Genomic DNA, 15,320 nt, shown 5'->3' on the forward strand with positions numbered 1-15,320 from the left:
GTGCAGTTGGTTGCTGTTTAATTCTGGAAATATTTTAAAGACGATAGTATTTCTTGGGCTACTTAAACCCAGAAATTTTGGTCTGTCTGTATGTCTGTATGTCTGTCTGTACGTCTGTCTGTCTGTGACTCGATTCAGCCACCCGGCCAAAGCAAAAGAATGCCTGCGCAATAGTCTTTTATAGTCACAGCTAAATCTACCCGTCTTGGTCCGGTGTAATGTTCATACTTGTCAACATTGTAGAAGAAGAACAAGACGTTACGCAATTATGAGACAACAAATCAATACAGGAGTGATATTTGCAGTGTTCCTTTATAAAAATTCAAACATGCTTGACTTTTGCGAAATTAAATACTTCATCAACTGCAGAAAAAGAATTCCCTCCGCCGTCGCCTGCTGTCGCCTACTGTCGCCCGCGCCACTATAGCTTCTGGCGCCATTTTAAAAATCAACCGGCAACAGTTACGCAAGGTTCCACTAGATAGTTTCCACGTTCTGCTTGCAACGCACGTGGAGTGTGGAAACGCGGTTCTATAAACGTTGAAGTAGGGTGCCTCGATTAACGCGCGTCTTCGCCGTACGGCAGCGTTCGCATCGAGACACCCGGTTCTGAGCAGTGGAACGCGCAAAATTTAAAATGATTTAAGCAAACATTTGGCGTCTTTACCCTGGGAGGAGCGCGACGCAAGAGGAACAACATGAGAGGTGAGCGGTAAAGCGAAGGGAGGCATTTACTTCGCAAAAGCCGATAAAGACTATCGTCTTTTGACGTCATTTGCAACGAAAGGAGCAGATACGCGGCCAATATTTTCTTTTATTTTGTTTCAACTCACTCGCCGCGCTTTGAGCTTCTCTCAGATACACGACTGCGCAGGCGCACAGAAGGAAAGATCCGGCGCGAACTCTGACGTATGACAAGATTGATTGATTGATTGTGGGGGTTTAACGCGCCAACGCAACGCAGGCGATGAGGCGCGCCGTAGTGGAGGGCTCCGGATTAATTTTGACCACCTGGGGATCTTTAACGTGCGCCGAAATCTCGTACACACGGGCGTTTTTGCTTTTCGCCTCCATCAGAAAAGCGGCCGCCGCGGCCGGGAATCGAACCCGCGACCTTGTGCTCAGCAGCGCAACGCCTTAGCCACTGAGCCACCGCGGCGGGTGTATGACAAGAGTCGAACGTCGACTTTATGAAACCCGATTTCCTAGTTTTAAGATTCCCCTAGCTTTTTCCCACAGTAGTAATTTTTTCTCGATTACACAAAGTTTCCGGTTCAGCGAAAGTATACGGAAGTCCCGGTGGCTTCGTTATATTGAGGTTGAACTGGTGGAGAGAGAGAGAAAAAAACAATTCCGTGGTCAGTTCTTCTCGGGAAGGGATTGGGCAAAGCGTAGAATGGGAAACTATGACTTCAAGAAGCGCATAGCTCATCATGAGTATACTCTTGAGTTTGACTCAAGCCACCCTCTCGGTCACGGACGCTATATCGAGGGGAAGGAAGTCAGGGGGGCGGGAGATTCACTCCTTTATGTACTACGGGGGTACGGAGAAATTTTCCTATGGAAGCAGACATAAATAACAAGCTTTGATAAACGAAAAAAGACCTCCTCAAGAACGCGTGCATGCAATAGCGGTATAGACGGACTTTTGGAGCAGCAGGACTAAATCGTTGTTATCTAAACGTTCTGCTTTAGCCACTATAGTGGATAGGGTACAATGTTTTACGTTCATCGGGTTTGGTAGTGGCCTATAGGCCAGTATACCAACCCCGATGAGCGAAAAAAAGCTGGGATTAGCGAAATTCACAAAGTAGATACGTACGCGCAGACAAATGTTTTGCGCCCAAGCCTGACACTGGTCGTATTTTGGGATACGAATAACAAGCACGTAAGAAGCGGCGCACCTTACGATGTCATCAGCTGCCCTATACACCCGCGAACGCATCGCCCCGGATTCACTTAAACGCACGCACGAAGCTCCCTTTTACGACTTTCTCGTGTAACCGTTTTTCTTCCCGACGTCAACGACTGCTCCTGCGGGACATATTCTCCACACGCGAAAGCAGCAGCGCCACCATAGAATGCGCCCAGCCAGCCCAGCTACGCGTCGTCCGTGAAGGGCTGCGGTGGAAGCCATCCGGCGTGCTCCCGCCCATAGAGAGTGTATAGGCGCAAGCGAGGGGCCCAGCGCGGCACCCAAGCACGGGGCGCGCGGTTGCGGGTCTTCATGGTTCGTATTTATAGAACATCGATGCCCTCGACACGAGCGCCTCTCCCTTCCGCTCGAGACGGCTCCCGATCCGTATTGGATTCCCGGGCACGCAATCTCCTTGCCCGGGCTAACGGGCCAATTCCGCACGCCGGATCTTGTCTCGGCGCGCCGCCGCCGCCGCTGCCGCACTCACTTTGCTCCGGGCTGTGTTACGGTTTCACTGCTCACGGACCTTACTCGCGACGGCCCTGACGCCATGCTACGCTTAACCGGAGTGCATGTGCCGACGCCGCGTTCGGCTGACAAGGGGCGCGGAGATGCTGTCGCACCCGTAGTTAATGGACAGTCTAGCGTGGTTTGCCGTGGAAGAGAGAACAGCAGGACGGTCGGTGCACGTTAAAGAGGCCCCACTCCACTATGGCGTGCATGATAGCCCTTCTGCAGCGCCAGTGGTCTAAACCCGATGTTTTTGTAACTTGTTGCGCTACTTTTGTCGCTGATAACAACAACACGCCCCTGCTGGTTATTTTTGATGCCTGACGGATCTGGTATCTTTGAGGCGAAACTTTCGTTGGCTCTTCCTCGCTTTCACGCTCGGCTGCTGCTGCTGCTGCCTTCTTACTGGGTGCGCTGCTGGGTACTGGGTACGCTGCCCGAAATAACGCACGCCTTCTCGTATCTCGGCCCCCGCCGGACAGCCTTTCACAGTTCGCACGTTGCAACCGTTGCTACGCTGTGTTTTGTCTTCCACTAGATAAGGCTGGCCACTGCGCTTCGCTTCCGGGGTGCCAGGAAAGTGAGACGCAGGTAGGGGGGCGGGGGTCTGGGAAGTTGCACTTGATAAGGCCGGCCTTCCCGTACAACTCCCACGGTGCCGGCCGGAAAGCGACTGGGAGATTGAGACGCTGAAAGGCTCCTGTTATCGTCTCATATCTCTGGATGCATTGACCACTGCTCACAGTTTTGAGAAATCAGCAACTAAGCCAGGCAGCTGAGCACTAAAAGATTCCCCCACCAAGACGAATGCTTCACCAACGCAGTGTCAGCTATCGCCTTTGACTGTGACCCACCTCTACCGCCCTCCATACGCATACTCACAGATTCGTACGAGGCCCTCACAGCTTTGCGATCATATTATTCGACCCACCCTGTCGTCCACGAAATTCTATTTCAAATTCAACTCTTCAAACGGAACAACACCAACATCCGCGTCGACTGGGTACCTGGCCACGAACCATTTTCTTCAGGCAACCAGGCGGCTCATATGGCCGCTCAGGAGAGTTCCCCCTCTTATCCTCCACTGGTGCCTGGGGTAAGGCCGTCGCGGTCCCCCTCTCCCTCCCCAGCGATGCGTGTTCACCAGCACAAGAAGGACCGACGCACACGTCTAAAAGCCCTAACTCCAGCTGGCTACCTCAGCCGCCTACCTCCTATTCCCCGCTCAGGCGAAACTTTTATTAACAAATATATTGCAAATTCAGCGTACACACCTGAAACACTTCGCAAGTGGTATACCTCTCACCTGCCCCCTCGATGTCCTTACTGCCGTACCACCACTCCATCAGACCTCACACACCTAGTTTGGTGGTGCCCAGCTTTCGCCACGCACCGTACATTTCAATCTCCCCAGCCCCATCCCGATCCCCAACAAACTGATGCACAACTATTATATGAAATAGCGGTTTATTCAATTAAAAGCGGTCTGGCACGGGTTGTTTGAGCGGGTCCTCCCCCGAACAAACTGGTGTATGTGCACAAACCCCATTGCGATCACCATGAACTGGCCCATGAATTGCAGGTTCCAAGAACTGGCCCAGTTATTGACTCTACTGAGAACGACCAGCATTAATTTGTTTATTTTCTCTTACCCTCCCTCCCCATTCCTTTCCCCCATCGTGACCAGTGGTCATCCTTTTCTATTAAATGTTGTCTCTCTCTCTCTCACCAACAAGCCCAGCTGTACACTGTCGCCACACGCACGTCGATGAGAGCGTCGCTTTACGTCGATATCCACTGATGCTTGGTATCCGCCATTTTTTTAACATATTGCTTGAACGGGAACAGAACGTAGAAGTAACGTTTGAACCAGCTAATGGCGCTGATGACAGATGCGAAGACGACGATGGCAATTGCGACAACCTGGACCGCGAAGAATGTGGAGAATGAATGATTTATTTAATGAATGAATAAGTAAATGAATGAATGAATGAATGAATGAATGAATGAAAAATGAATTAAAATGAACGAATGAATAAAATAGAAATGAAAAAAAAAATAGCGCCCTTTTATCCTTCGCTCCTGGATGGGGCCAAGCTTCAAGAGGACAGCGTTCCACTGTAGTTATTAGAAAGTTTTAGCATAGCGGGTAGCGTCCGCTAACGCTACGGCGGGGGGTGGGGGGGGGGGGGGGGGGGTACCAGGACTCGACTGGGCACTTGCGGATTCGTTCTGGTAGGGTGGATTAGCTCCGCGGGTCGGCTTTTACCATGCCCGCGCATTAGTTCTTCTGAGGGGCGACCTCCCCGCCCTCCCCGCGCGCGCATGCGCAGTCGGGCCCCGGAGTTCCGGTACCCGCCGCCGTAGCGTTAACGGACGCTAGCGGCTATGCTAAAACGTTTACACTCGGCGTGACTGATAGCACCACTCACGGTCACCAGGTACTTCTCGTTACGATGTCAAAGGTGTCGTTAATAATTTTCGTCACCCTTCCTACCCGTAAAAGAAGTGTTTTTAAGCCGTTGGACTCGCCGCGACTTTCTCGTGCTCTTTACTGCCCAGACTGACCCTTCAGGCTTAGCCGAGTTAGCGGGACCTATAGATGTGCATTCAGAAGCGAGCTAACAAAATTCTTGGTTTAATGCACCAAAAACGAACAAGGCCGAGGAGGCGGGCTCGTAGCTTCAGTACCGTTTTTGACTGGCGCCAAATCATGCATGCTATGGCGTGCTTTACCCAAAGAAAACGAAAATATGCTAATCTTTCAACTTTTTTTTTTTCGCTGCGTAACTCCGTGGCCGCTCCACCGCGGAGTTTTGAACCGGGCAAGAAATGCGGCAAATTGGCTCGGCTCGACCTGGGATACACGAGCGTTTGAAAGGGCATTTCAGTCGAAGGACCTTCGAAATTTCAAATGCCATTCGAACTGGAAGGAGTTTCGCCAACCTACACGACAATTCTCAAAGGCAGGTGAAAGTTTCCGCGTTAGCCCGCCATGTTTTGATGTCGCCACTGCTGCCCTGTTTCGTTATTGACAACAATTTAATTTTAGAGTTAAAATGAAAAGAAAAAAGACAAATATTAGCGATCAAATTAAGAACAATCTACATGCGTGCACAAAACATGCGTCGACATCCAGTTTTTTTTTTTTTTGCAGCGCTGGTGTTGAGAGTGCCAGGTTACCTTGTGATCGTAGAGCGAGTGACAGAAAACAAAAACAAGTGAGAAATTATGAAGATTGCGCACTTTAAACCCCAATTTTTACTCGTAAATAATTGTTTTTGTAGATATGTCATGCAGAAACTTCTCCCGAGGGTACGACCGTTCGCGTTTCAAAGGCCTTTGAGAACCTCAAAGGTCGTTGGTGGTGCTCCTTTGACTCAAATGGCGTTTCAACCAAAGGCCTCTGAAAAACGTCGTGTAGTAGCTCAAAGGGGTCATTTGAGTCAAATGACATTCGACTCAAAAGCCTTCCGCTCGTGTAGCACAGGTACAACTTGTAGAGATACATTTTAATTTTAGTCCATTCGTGCTTTTGCTCCGGTCGTATTTAATTCCCTCGTAGTTATCGCGAGTTATCATACCGACCTCTGAAGAGGAACGCAGCCGATGGATCGATGATAAAGGTCGTCAATTTCGTGAACGCGCACGCTGGTGTGACAGAGTCAGTTAAATTTGTGCGTTTTCAATGCGTAGCTGCAGCCTTTCCATTTGTTAAAGCAACAGCATTACCAGGCTATAGCATTGCGTGGCTTTAGCACTCCCGGCAGCCGTGCCCGGAACTGACGCCGTAACGCCAAAGCGGGTGACGACAACAGCAGTAACTGTCGGGAATGCGCCGGACGTTAGGCCCAACGTTACGCTTTTAAGCCTTATGTCGTCAACCGGTATCCGCAGCACGACGTGCATTGAGTTGGGGTTGCTTGGCACGCCTTAATCCCAACATTAGGATTGAATTGGAGACCACAACAGCAGCAGTAACCCTCTGGTACGCGCCGGATGCTAGGCCTAATGTTTCGCTTTGAGGTTGACGTCGGCAACCGGTCCCGCAGATTGACGAATAACGAATTAAGCTTGTCATTAGGGCTGCCAAACGTCAAGCCTAAACATAGGCCTAGCGGGGGGGGGGGGGGGGGGGGGAGGCTTAGCCAAGCTCTTAGCCATGAGCCTTGAGAGAAGGAAATCACGTAAATTATGCGCCGACGTTAGGTTGAACGTTACGCTTTGGGGTCTTACGTCGTTAAACGGTACCCGCAGCTGGACGCACAATGAGTTTGACGTTGCTTGCCTGGTCTTTAAGCTTAGCGTTAGGGCTACCAAACGCAAAGGAAAAACATCGACAACATCGGGAGCTGTCACGTATGCGTGGTGTTTAGGCCTAGCATTTCGTTTCGACGTCTTGCGGCGTCAACCGGTACCCGCAGAAGAATCGACAACTGGGCTATTTGGCAGTGTTTCTTGAACACATTGAAGTAGCGCACACTCGACACGGACACAAGAAGGAAGTAGACATACCAACCGCAGCTTTACGCATGGGTTTGACGTTTTTTGTGACGTTGTTATAAGCTTTTCGTTAGGGCTACCAATCCTTAGACACAGGGCCTCCTGGTTATAGCAACGACGATAAGGAGGAAAAGACGCAAAGGAAAAATGATCATGATGACGCCCGCATCCTGAGCCATGCTAGCGTAGATGTGCTCCGCGGCTTCTTTTCCAGCTTCCAGAATCTGCTTTTCTTTTTTCTGTTTCCGCGCGACGCAAGAGCATAGACGAGCGCGCAGGTAGGAGCGCCGTTGTCAGCCTACGCTCGGAAAGGGCACGTCGTTTTCCCACGGCATTTTTCGCTTTAGCGCTGCCGCCGCCTAATTAATAGGCTTCCCACGTTTCTGTCGAGTTGCGATTGGACCCCGGTCGTCCCAGTCTCTTCCCAGAGGCGCTTATTCGCTTAGGCTAATTAAATTTTCGGCGTGCGCTAGGGAGTTTCGCCTTGGAACGCGCCAGAGAGCGACGCAGCTAGCGCCTCGCGGTCAGTGCAGGCGCGGTTTTTGTGCATATCGTGGGTGCTTAAAACCGTGCACGGCGCTTCGAAGCGTCACCGCAGCCCTAACAGGACGCGCACTTTCGACGGCCGTCACTAGCTTGTCGGGCCGTTGTCCATACCAAGGCTGCTGGATTGCCTTCTCGTTCATTTTGCTTGACAGCCTGGCTGTATATGGCCCACTTTTCGGATTTCGGGATTTCGTGATACGCAATTATTTAAATCGTGTGCAAGTTGGTGACACACCCTGAAAAGAAGCGCGAAAAAGACGACCACGTAGAAAACCACACGCGGCGTTCTTTTCTTCGTGGTCGTCTTTTTTCGCACTTCTTCCCAGGGTTTACAACAGTAAGACGCGTTGTTGGGCGAGTTTGTTTATATTAGAGAAATAAGGTTTAGCTCAGCGAAAGACGCGGACGGTGAAAAGGACGGGATGGGCGCTAACTCGCAACTAAATTTTTATTGAAAAAACGGCACGCGTATATACATTCGGCGTGATCACACACGTGTACAAAAACATAAAAAGAAAAACTAACACGCATCCGGTGAAGGCACACATCAACAAACATCAAGAACGTTATCAAGGAGCGCACATTCTTTGGCGTAGATAGGCAGCGATGCACGCTCACGCAATTATCTCCCTTTCGCTTCATGTAGAAGGCTTCCGCTATACTTCACGTGCCGTTACGTCCCGATTTGTTTTCAGAATTTCGGTTTTGTACGATTCGGGTACACAGTGACATTCTTTGCAGTGGGACGCCAAATGTGGTCCGGTCCCGTTTTTCGTGAAGAAAGCGTGCTCTTATTCGCACATCGACACATCATTCATAATACACGTTGCGACTAAGCTAACTTTCTTGCGAGTGCTATGTAGCTGTCATCTAAAGCATACATCTTTAGAAAATATCATTGTGCCATTAGCCGCTGAGACGACTTTATCATTCCGCCGGGCTTCAGTTACTTGCCAATAAGCTTGCCGTGGAGTTTGGAATCCTCGTCTGTTCTCAATACATGTGCCTCTACGGGAAGAGTAGGATTAGAGAAAGCAGCTGTAGCTCGTGTTTTATCATAGGTGTCCGGAATATTTTGAGTGACTAAGTTAGACTCTTGAAACAACTACACAGCCGTGGTAAGTGTTATCTCACCAGGTACCATAGATAACTCCCAGTCGCAGTTTTAATTGGAAAAGAAACGCATCTGAGCACTTCAGTCTGCTTACTTGCCTTGAATGAGAAAGCATTGCGACCTCGTTCGGTGTACTTATGAAAGTCTTGTGTACTGCCACAGCGTGTTTCCGTACATGAGTTCGAAGACATGACCCCCTAGGAGTAGCACCAATTTCCTGGCCAATAAAGTATTTTCAAACTGTACTCCGAAGTGCATTTGTTGTTCATTTCGTAATGCCATTTTTATTGTTATTTTAGCAGCTTCGGTGTCCAATCATCTGAGCAGGGTAGAGGGTCAACCATTCTATTTTTACCTCCGCCGATAGCGTCGGAGCATTCGTCTCTCTAAGTTGAGTTGTGACAAACCGCGGTTTAATTAACAGGGATTGATGGGGACGCCCAGCAAACACTGAGTTTTTTAAGTGGAAGAGTCCGAGTTTGAGTAGCACGGCTGATAGCGCGACTGCTCTATGCGGAAAAGCGACGGCGGCAGCTTGAGAGAAAATTGCCCCTTAACACGAGATTTCAGTTTCAGAGAAGGAGATATATGGTCTTCACGTTAGCTTCGAGGCAGCAGGTATGGCCCGCTTGTATGATAGGTTGCGCGTCTCTGCTGCGAAGCAAAACGAGGAACTTGAATAGGCTCGAATGAAAGTGCCGCTTTTAGCGCTTCCGTGTCGCTGTTCTACTCGCTTGAGAACGCCGTACAAGTTCACGAGAATAGAAAACGGGCGGTGTAGATAAGAATTAGCACAGAGGGAAGACCACCGTGCGGGCAAAGTGAACTTCAGTAAACCCCGGTATAACGAAGTCCCCGGAACAGCGAATTGGACTCGTTATAAGCGATACTTGGTTAAAAACGGGGATGATTTCCTCTCCTTGCACTGAATTTGTAACCGTGAGAAAAATCGAATAATGCGAGAATTCCAATAAAGCGATGTCGTTAAAATGAAAGTTCACTGTATAATGACGAGTCTGTCTTGCTGCTCGCAAGCTATTAAAAAAAATGGCTGCCTATATGCTCCTTTCGTTGCAAATGTCGACGAAAGACGATAGTCGACTGGCACCCCTGGCAAGTGAATGCCTTCCTTCTCTTTCCGCTCACCTCTCATGCTGTTCCTTTCCCGTCTCATTCCTCCCAAGATAACACGCTAGAGGTTTGCTCAAGTCAATTTAAATTTACCGCGTTCCTCTGTTCCAAGTCGGGTGCCTCGATTCCAGCGCTGCCATACGGCGCAGACGCGCGTGAATCGAGGCACCCCACTACAACGTGTATAGAACCACGTTGCCTTACTCCACGAGCGTTTCAAGAGGAACGCTTGAAACGCAAACATAGAACATGTGGCGATGTTTTCTTCGTTGTCATGGGATCTATTTTGTCTTGTTTCTGTGCAGCATGCAAACCGATCGCATGCCGTTGTCTGGTGTACTGGTTCCTCGGGCTTTGTCAAGCTGCAAAAGTGGCTTTTACCCGAGGAACCATCCACTTGTGGAAAATAAAACTGGTTTGATTTTATCCTATTTTATCGTGAAACCTATCTAGTGGAAGCTTTCGTTGCTGTTGCCGTTTGATTTCTTCAATGCCGCCAGGAGCTATAGTAGCGAGGGCAACAGGAGGTGACGTTTTTCTGCAGTTGATGTAGTATTTCATTCGCTATCGGAAAAACCAAGCACCCGTAAATTGTTTTAATAAAGGAACACTGAAAAGATCACTTATGTATTGGTTTTCTGCCTTATATTTGCGTAATGTCTTGTTCTTGATCAACAATGTTGGCAAGTATGAACAATGACACCGAATTTAAACAATTAGATTTGGCTGTGGGTATATAAGACCATTACGCAGCTTCAGTTTCACTTTGGCCGGGTGGCTGAATCGAGCCACAGACAGGCAGACAGACGACCAAAATTTCTGCGTTCAAGTAGCTTAAGAAAGACTATCGTATTTAACAAATCTTTTTCTTGGAAAGTGTACCCGTGCTGCATGGTTTTATGTGGCGGTCGTCTCGTTCATCACGTGGTGTCTTGCTGTTCTGGGCCCATAAAACTGGCGTTTGTAAGAAAAGCGGGATCGGGTAACTCAACCGGTAATGATGATATCCAACGTTTCTTTGTTCTCTCCGTTATTTCTCTGGCGGCGCATTATCGACGTCGTCGTTTCGACGCTGATCGGCGATTTATTTTTCGTCGCGAGTCCTGGCGTGCATGCGCCGCTGCCTCTCCCGTTACGCATACCGCTTTTGGGGCGTAAAACTCTTCGGGCTGACGGTAATGACTCTCCTTATTGATTGCTCTCTCGGTGATTGATCGTCCTCTTTTCTCGCAGGCTTTAAATTCACCCACCTGTTTGACTCGCCGGGCGTGTACGTCTTGACTGCCGAAGCGAGCAACCTGGTCACCGAGGAGTTCAAGCGGCCGCGTCCCAGGGCCGAAGCGAAAATCTTTGTCCAGGAACAACTGACGGGTGAGCTTTCCCTCCATTCTTGGCGCCTCGCCCCGGGCAGCGTGTTTAAAGGGGAACTGTAGGGTGCTGTTGTTAACGTCTGACAAACGCTTTATTCCGTCAACTTTTCGCGCGTTCGGGCTATTTACTTATTTTTTCTTTCCCCCCTCAATTTGGGCACTTCGTAACACGCGGCGTTAAAGGAGTACTGACACGAAATTTCAAAGCTGAGATAACTATGTAAAACGCTTCCTTTTTATCAGGAGATATCTCCCAGCAAGTTTGAACAGCAACCGTTCAGCGAAACATATTTAAAATTCATTCTAATATTCGCCCGCACGAGAAAGCCCAGAGCGGGCCGACGTGACATCATCTGCTACGTGCCCCAAACTGCCGACGTCGGGGCTCCCGTGACGAAGCCGACGCGCTGACTGTGGTTGGCGCGCGCTGCTCGGGCGTGTGTACACGTCATGGTTTTGGGACTGACGTCATGCTGCCCGGGCCTGTGGGGACGGCGAAGACCTCGGCCGGTCTGGGCGCGCGCGTGCGCTCGCTCGCGCGCGCTTCCAGAGAGGCAGCGATACGGCAAGAATGGTGACGCCATGTCATACATGCCGTCATGGCGGCCGCTCGGCGTTTTTTTGTCGAAACCGAAACTGGCACGAATAAACGACGCCGTAAATAAATGTTTACGCTGCGCTCGACCGTCTGATCTGTCATTCTATGATTAGTGGGCTGGTAGGCACGCATAGCACTGAAAAAAACGTAACATAAAATTTTCGTGTCAGTACTCCTTTAAGAATCTCGTGTCACAGAAAAAACGACGCCGTAAATAAATGTTTACGCTGCGCTCGACCGTCTGATCTGTCATTCTATGATTAGTGGGCTGGTAGGCACGCATAGCACTGAAAAAAACGTAACATAAAATTTTCGTGTCAGTACTCCTTTAAGAATCTCGTGTCACAGAAAAGCCGCCGTCGTCGTCGTCGGCGGCACCTTGGGCGCCCATCGAAACTCCGGGATAGTAAGTCACTGCTCCACCAGATGGCGTGCGAGCAGGAGCGGAAAGTTTTCACCGCTCGCGGACGCCATACAAATAAATGAGTGTTGTGACATGACAAACCGTTATTGTGCGACTCAGGAACATGACAAGCGAATCATAATGCGACGCGAACCGCTCCGGATAACACTATCGCGTCATAGACGCTCGGTCCTCCCCGTAGATCTACGCCGTAATGTTCTCTTGAATTGCGGCGAGGATTCACATGTAAACAAGGATGGAAAGAACGAACTTTTTGCTGGTTTGCAGGGCCCCGGCGCTACGCAGTGGTGAAATATTTGGTATATATGTTGTCGTGAACACGTAATCTAGCGGTTGCGCGCTTGAAATCGCGACCTTCGGAAGCCTATTTAGGGTTCGGAAGCCTATTTATGAAGCCCTATACATCGCTAAGAGGGCCTCTACACATTGTGGTTGCCCAACCACAATGCGTAGAGGCCCTCTTAGCGATGCGTAGACGACCTGACGTGACGAGAAGCAGCCGGACTTTTGTTAGCGACGACCTTCCCACCTCCCTTCTTTCAAGAAGGGAGGAATTACCCTCCTTGCTGTTTTTTTCTTGTTTTTTGTTTCGTCCTCGTCCTCTGTCCCAAAGGAAGACCAACGCAGAATTCGAAAGCACTAAAATGGCGTCAGATGCATTTTAAATTTAAGATGGAAGGGTGAGATGATTTCAACGCAGCCTGCAAGCGAGAGCACTGTAAAACCGAGCCATTTTGAACAACGCGTGGCAGTTGACGTAGTGCAAGACGACATTTAGCAGAGAGCCCTGGAAAAGAGGTGACAAGCGTGCATATGAGCACGAACTGAGGCGGTGGGTAAGTAGGAGAGGAACGTAATTCCGTTCTAGAGGGGAGGTAGAAAAATGTCCACGAATGATGTAGGGTGAAGCGAGAAAAAAAATATCGTAATTACGTGTTTTAGCCACAGCAATAGATTAGAGCCTGTCCACGGCACTTCGTGGAGGGGGAGGGGCGAGATGCGCGACGAAGAGAAAAAAGGGGTATTGAGGCCCCCGAAAAAGACGGCAAGGCTGTCCCTCCGCCCACGTCGAGTAATTACAGGGCTCTGGAAATGAACCCGAGCACCGCCAGAACAACGACCACGAACCTGTATTTCTTGGGGATGAGTGATCCCCCAAGAAACGGCCTCTTTCCCTGTTTGGGCCCTGCACCTAAACCTGAGCGTTTTCTGTCGTTTTTCCGGGCCGCAACGGAGGGAGTGGGTTAGCTCCCTTTCTCTCTTTTCCCTTTTTGTGGCCGAGCTTTTTGCAAGAAGTGGGGGGTTCGAGAGAGAGGTCCCAGTGGCAAGTACGTTGGCGGTACCATTCTGTTAGGGAGCACGTGATTGCTGGAATATTTCGACATGAGGGAATGACGCTGAAGGCTGGACGTAGGCTCAGCGCTGCGTTTGTGTTGCCTCTGTCGACGTCCTCTCTTTGGCGCTGTTTCCTCGCGTTCTAGTACCACCGGAAGCCAGAGGATAGGAAGGGATGCGAGTGGCCGACCTCCTTTCTCCCCCACCCCTCCCCACGCGTTTCTCCTTCTATTCGCAGGCATGGGGAGGAGGGGGAATCGAAGAGCATCGCCTCAGGCGTTCCTTAATAAGGTTATAACAGGCGAGGGCACAGCGATCGGGCGGGCATACGATACACACGTTTCTCCGGCTGAGCGTCGTATACTGCGCAAGATGGGCGGTGAAGCGGGACGGAGCAGAATGTCGTGCGTCGATGCGGAGGACGCGGTGGCTATGCGTGAGCAGTGCGGTGGGACTTCGGGGGGAGGAGAGGTAGAGAGACAAGGTGACTGAGGAATTGTGGGGGTGGTTGCTGGGACACAGATGCGCTCGGTACGCGCATACAGTGACCAGACGAGGACGTTCGGCAATTTTAAGAAACAAGCACGTTGGAGCCAACGGAGGGAGCAATATAGCGCGCCAAAGTGCAAATATGACGTTTTAGGGGTGAAAAGAAACAGAGCGGGCTGTTAAGAAAAAAAAAAACTTTTTTTGCGTGAATCTTGATAGTACCTACAGTACAAGTCTGGCTTTCTCATTCATTGTTTCGAACTAAATTCTCCGCCCCTTAGCTGCCTCTCCCCTTCTCTGTTTTTCGGAGCGCGTTGCCCGTTTGGAGCTACTTTGTTCTTTTCATCGATAGCGTGTCTTTCTTGTTTTTTTTTTTTACTCTAACCAAGTTATTTGATTAGGATTTATTTGTTCCTCTTCGTTTTCCTATTGCCCCCCCCCTCCCCACATTTCCCTCGTTCTCGATAATTCGTGAAGAATCGCAAATTAGGCCTTCCCCGTCTTGCGTCCGCACAGTCTTGCTCTTCTCGGTTGAGCTTTGAACGAAAACTGAGAACGAAAAAAAACAACAATAATGACGGCGAAAAGCAGGCGAAGAGGCAGGCTCGGGTGACGAAGTGAAAACACGGATGATTGCCCCCGTACTTCAGCTTTGTTTTTTTTCCCTCGGATCAGACTTGGCGTAATTGCTGCCCGTGTAATTTTTTATTTGTTTCGTCGGATACCTAATCTTTTGCAGCTTATTTTTTCACGGTGTTTCGCATTCGAAGCACACGAGATCTTCCTTTGTTTCTTTAATTTTTCAAAATTTTGCGCCGCAGCGCCAATCCTTATTTCTTGTGCTATTCATGTCTCCCACTTCCTCGCGTCCCCTGTAAAGTTGTCTCTTTTCTTCCTTAAAAGCTGTTCCCCGCGTCGTTTTGAGGCGTGACAAGTTTTCCTTTTTCCTTTCCTTTTTCTTTTTTCTTTGCCGTACTCGAGAGCGATGTAAGTTCGTTACGCCGAGGAGTAAGTACGCTTTTCATAGCAACCGAGGACACGATTTCTTTTCTCGCTCGTTCGAAGCCTTTGCTAAGCTCAATCTCCCTGCCTTTCATCCTCAGCCTCTTCCGATCCCCGCTGGCCACATTTTTAGGGTTTCATCTCCACTTAATGGATCTTCACCGCAGCCGAGTCGCCGGCGGGTCTTGGCGCCAACGCCCGCAACATCGGCGAAAGGCAAGATCGCGCGCGGACCTATTGTCGAAACGGCCCATTATGCGCCCGGCATATGATCCACGTCAAGACGACGCGATATGGCGTCGCTGTAGCTGCGCCGCTGCCGCCAGGGACGCTCACTCGCTCCTCCCCTCTTCCCCCCCCCCCCCCCCAAACTACCCGGT

At 49.9% G+C, this 15,320-nt stretch overlaps 1 protein-coding gene across 3 annotated transcripts in view; it reads left to right on the forward strand.

Annotated features, from left to right (window-relative positions):
* The window catches only part of LOC144169442 (polycystin-1-like protein 1), a 433,694-nt gene that overhangs the window by 306,505 nt on the left and 111,869 nt on the right, over positions 1-15,320 (forward strand). For all 3 annotated transcript variants that reach the window (XM_077698599.1, XM_077698600.1, XM_077698601.1), the window contains one exon: positions 10,956-11,093. In XM_077698599.1, coding sequence (XP_077554725.1) covers positions 10,956-11,093 — 138 coding nt within the window. The remainder of the gene's footprint in view (positions 1-10,955; positions 11,094-15,320) is intronic.

This window comes from Haemaphysalis longicornis, unplaced genomic scaffold (assembly GCF_048455015.1).
Source record: "Haemaphysalis longicornis isolate Haplotype H1 unplaced genomic scaffold, Haemaphysalis longicornis Haplotype H1 scaffold_2, whole genome shotgun sequence".
Lineage (NCBI taxonomy): Eukaryota > Metazoa > Arthropoda > Arachnida > Ixodida > Ixodidae > Haemaphysalis > Haemaphysalis longicornis.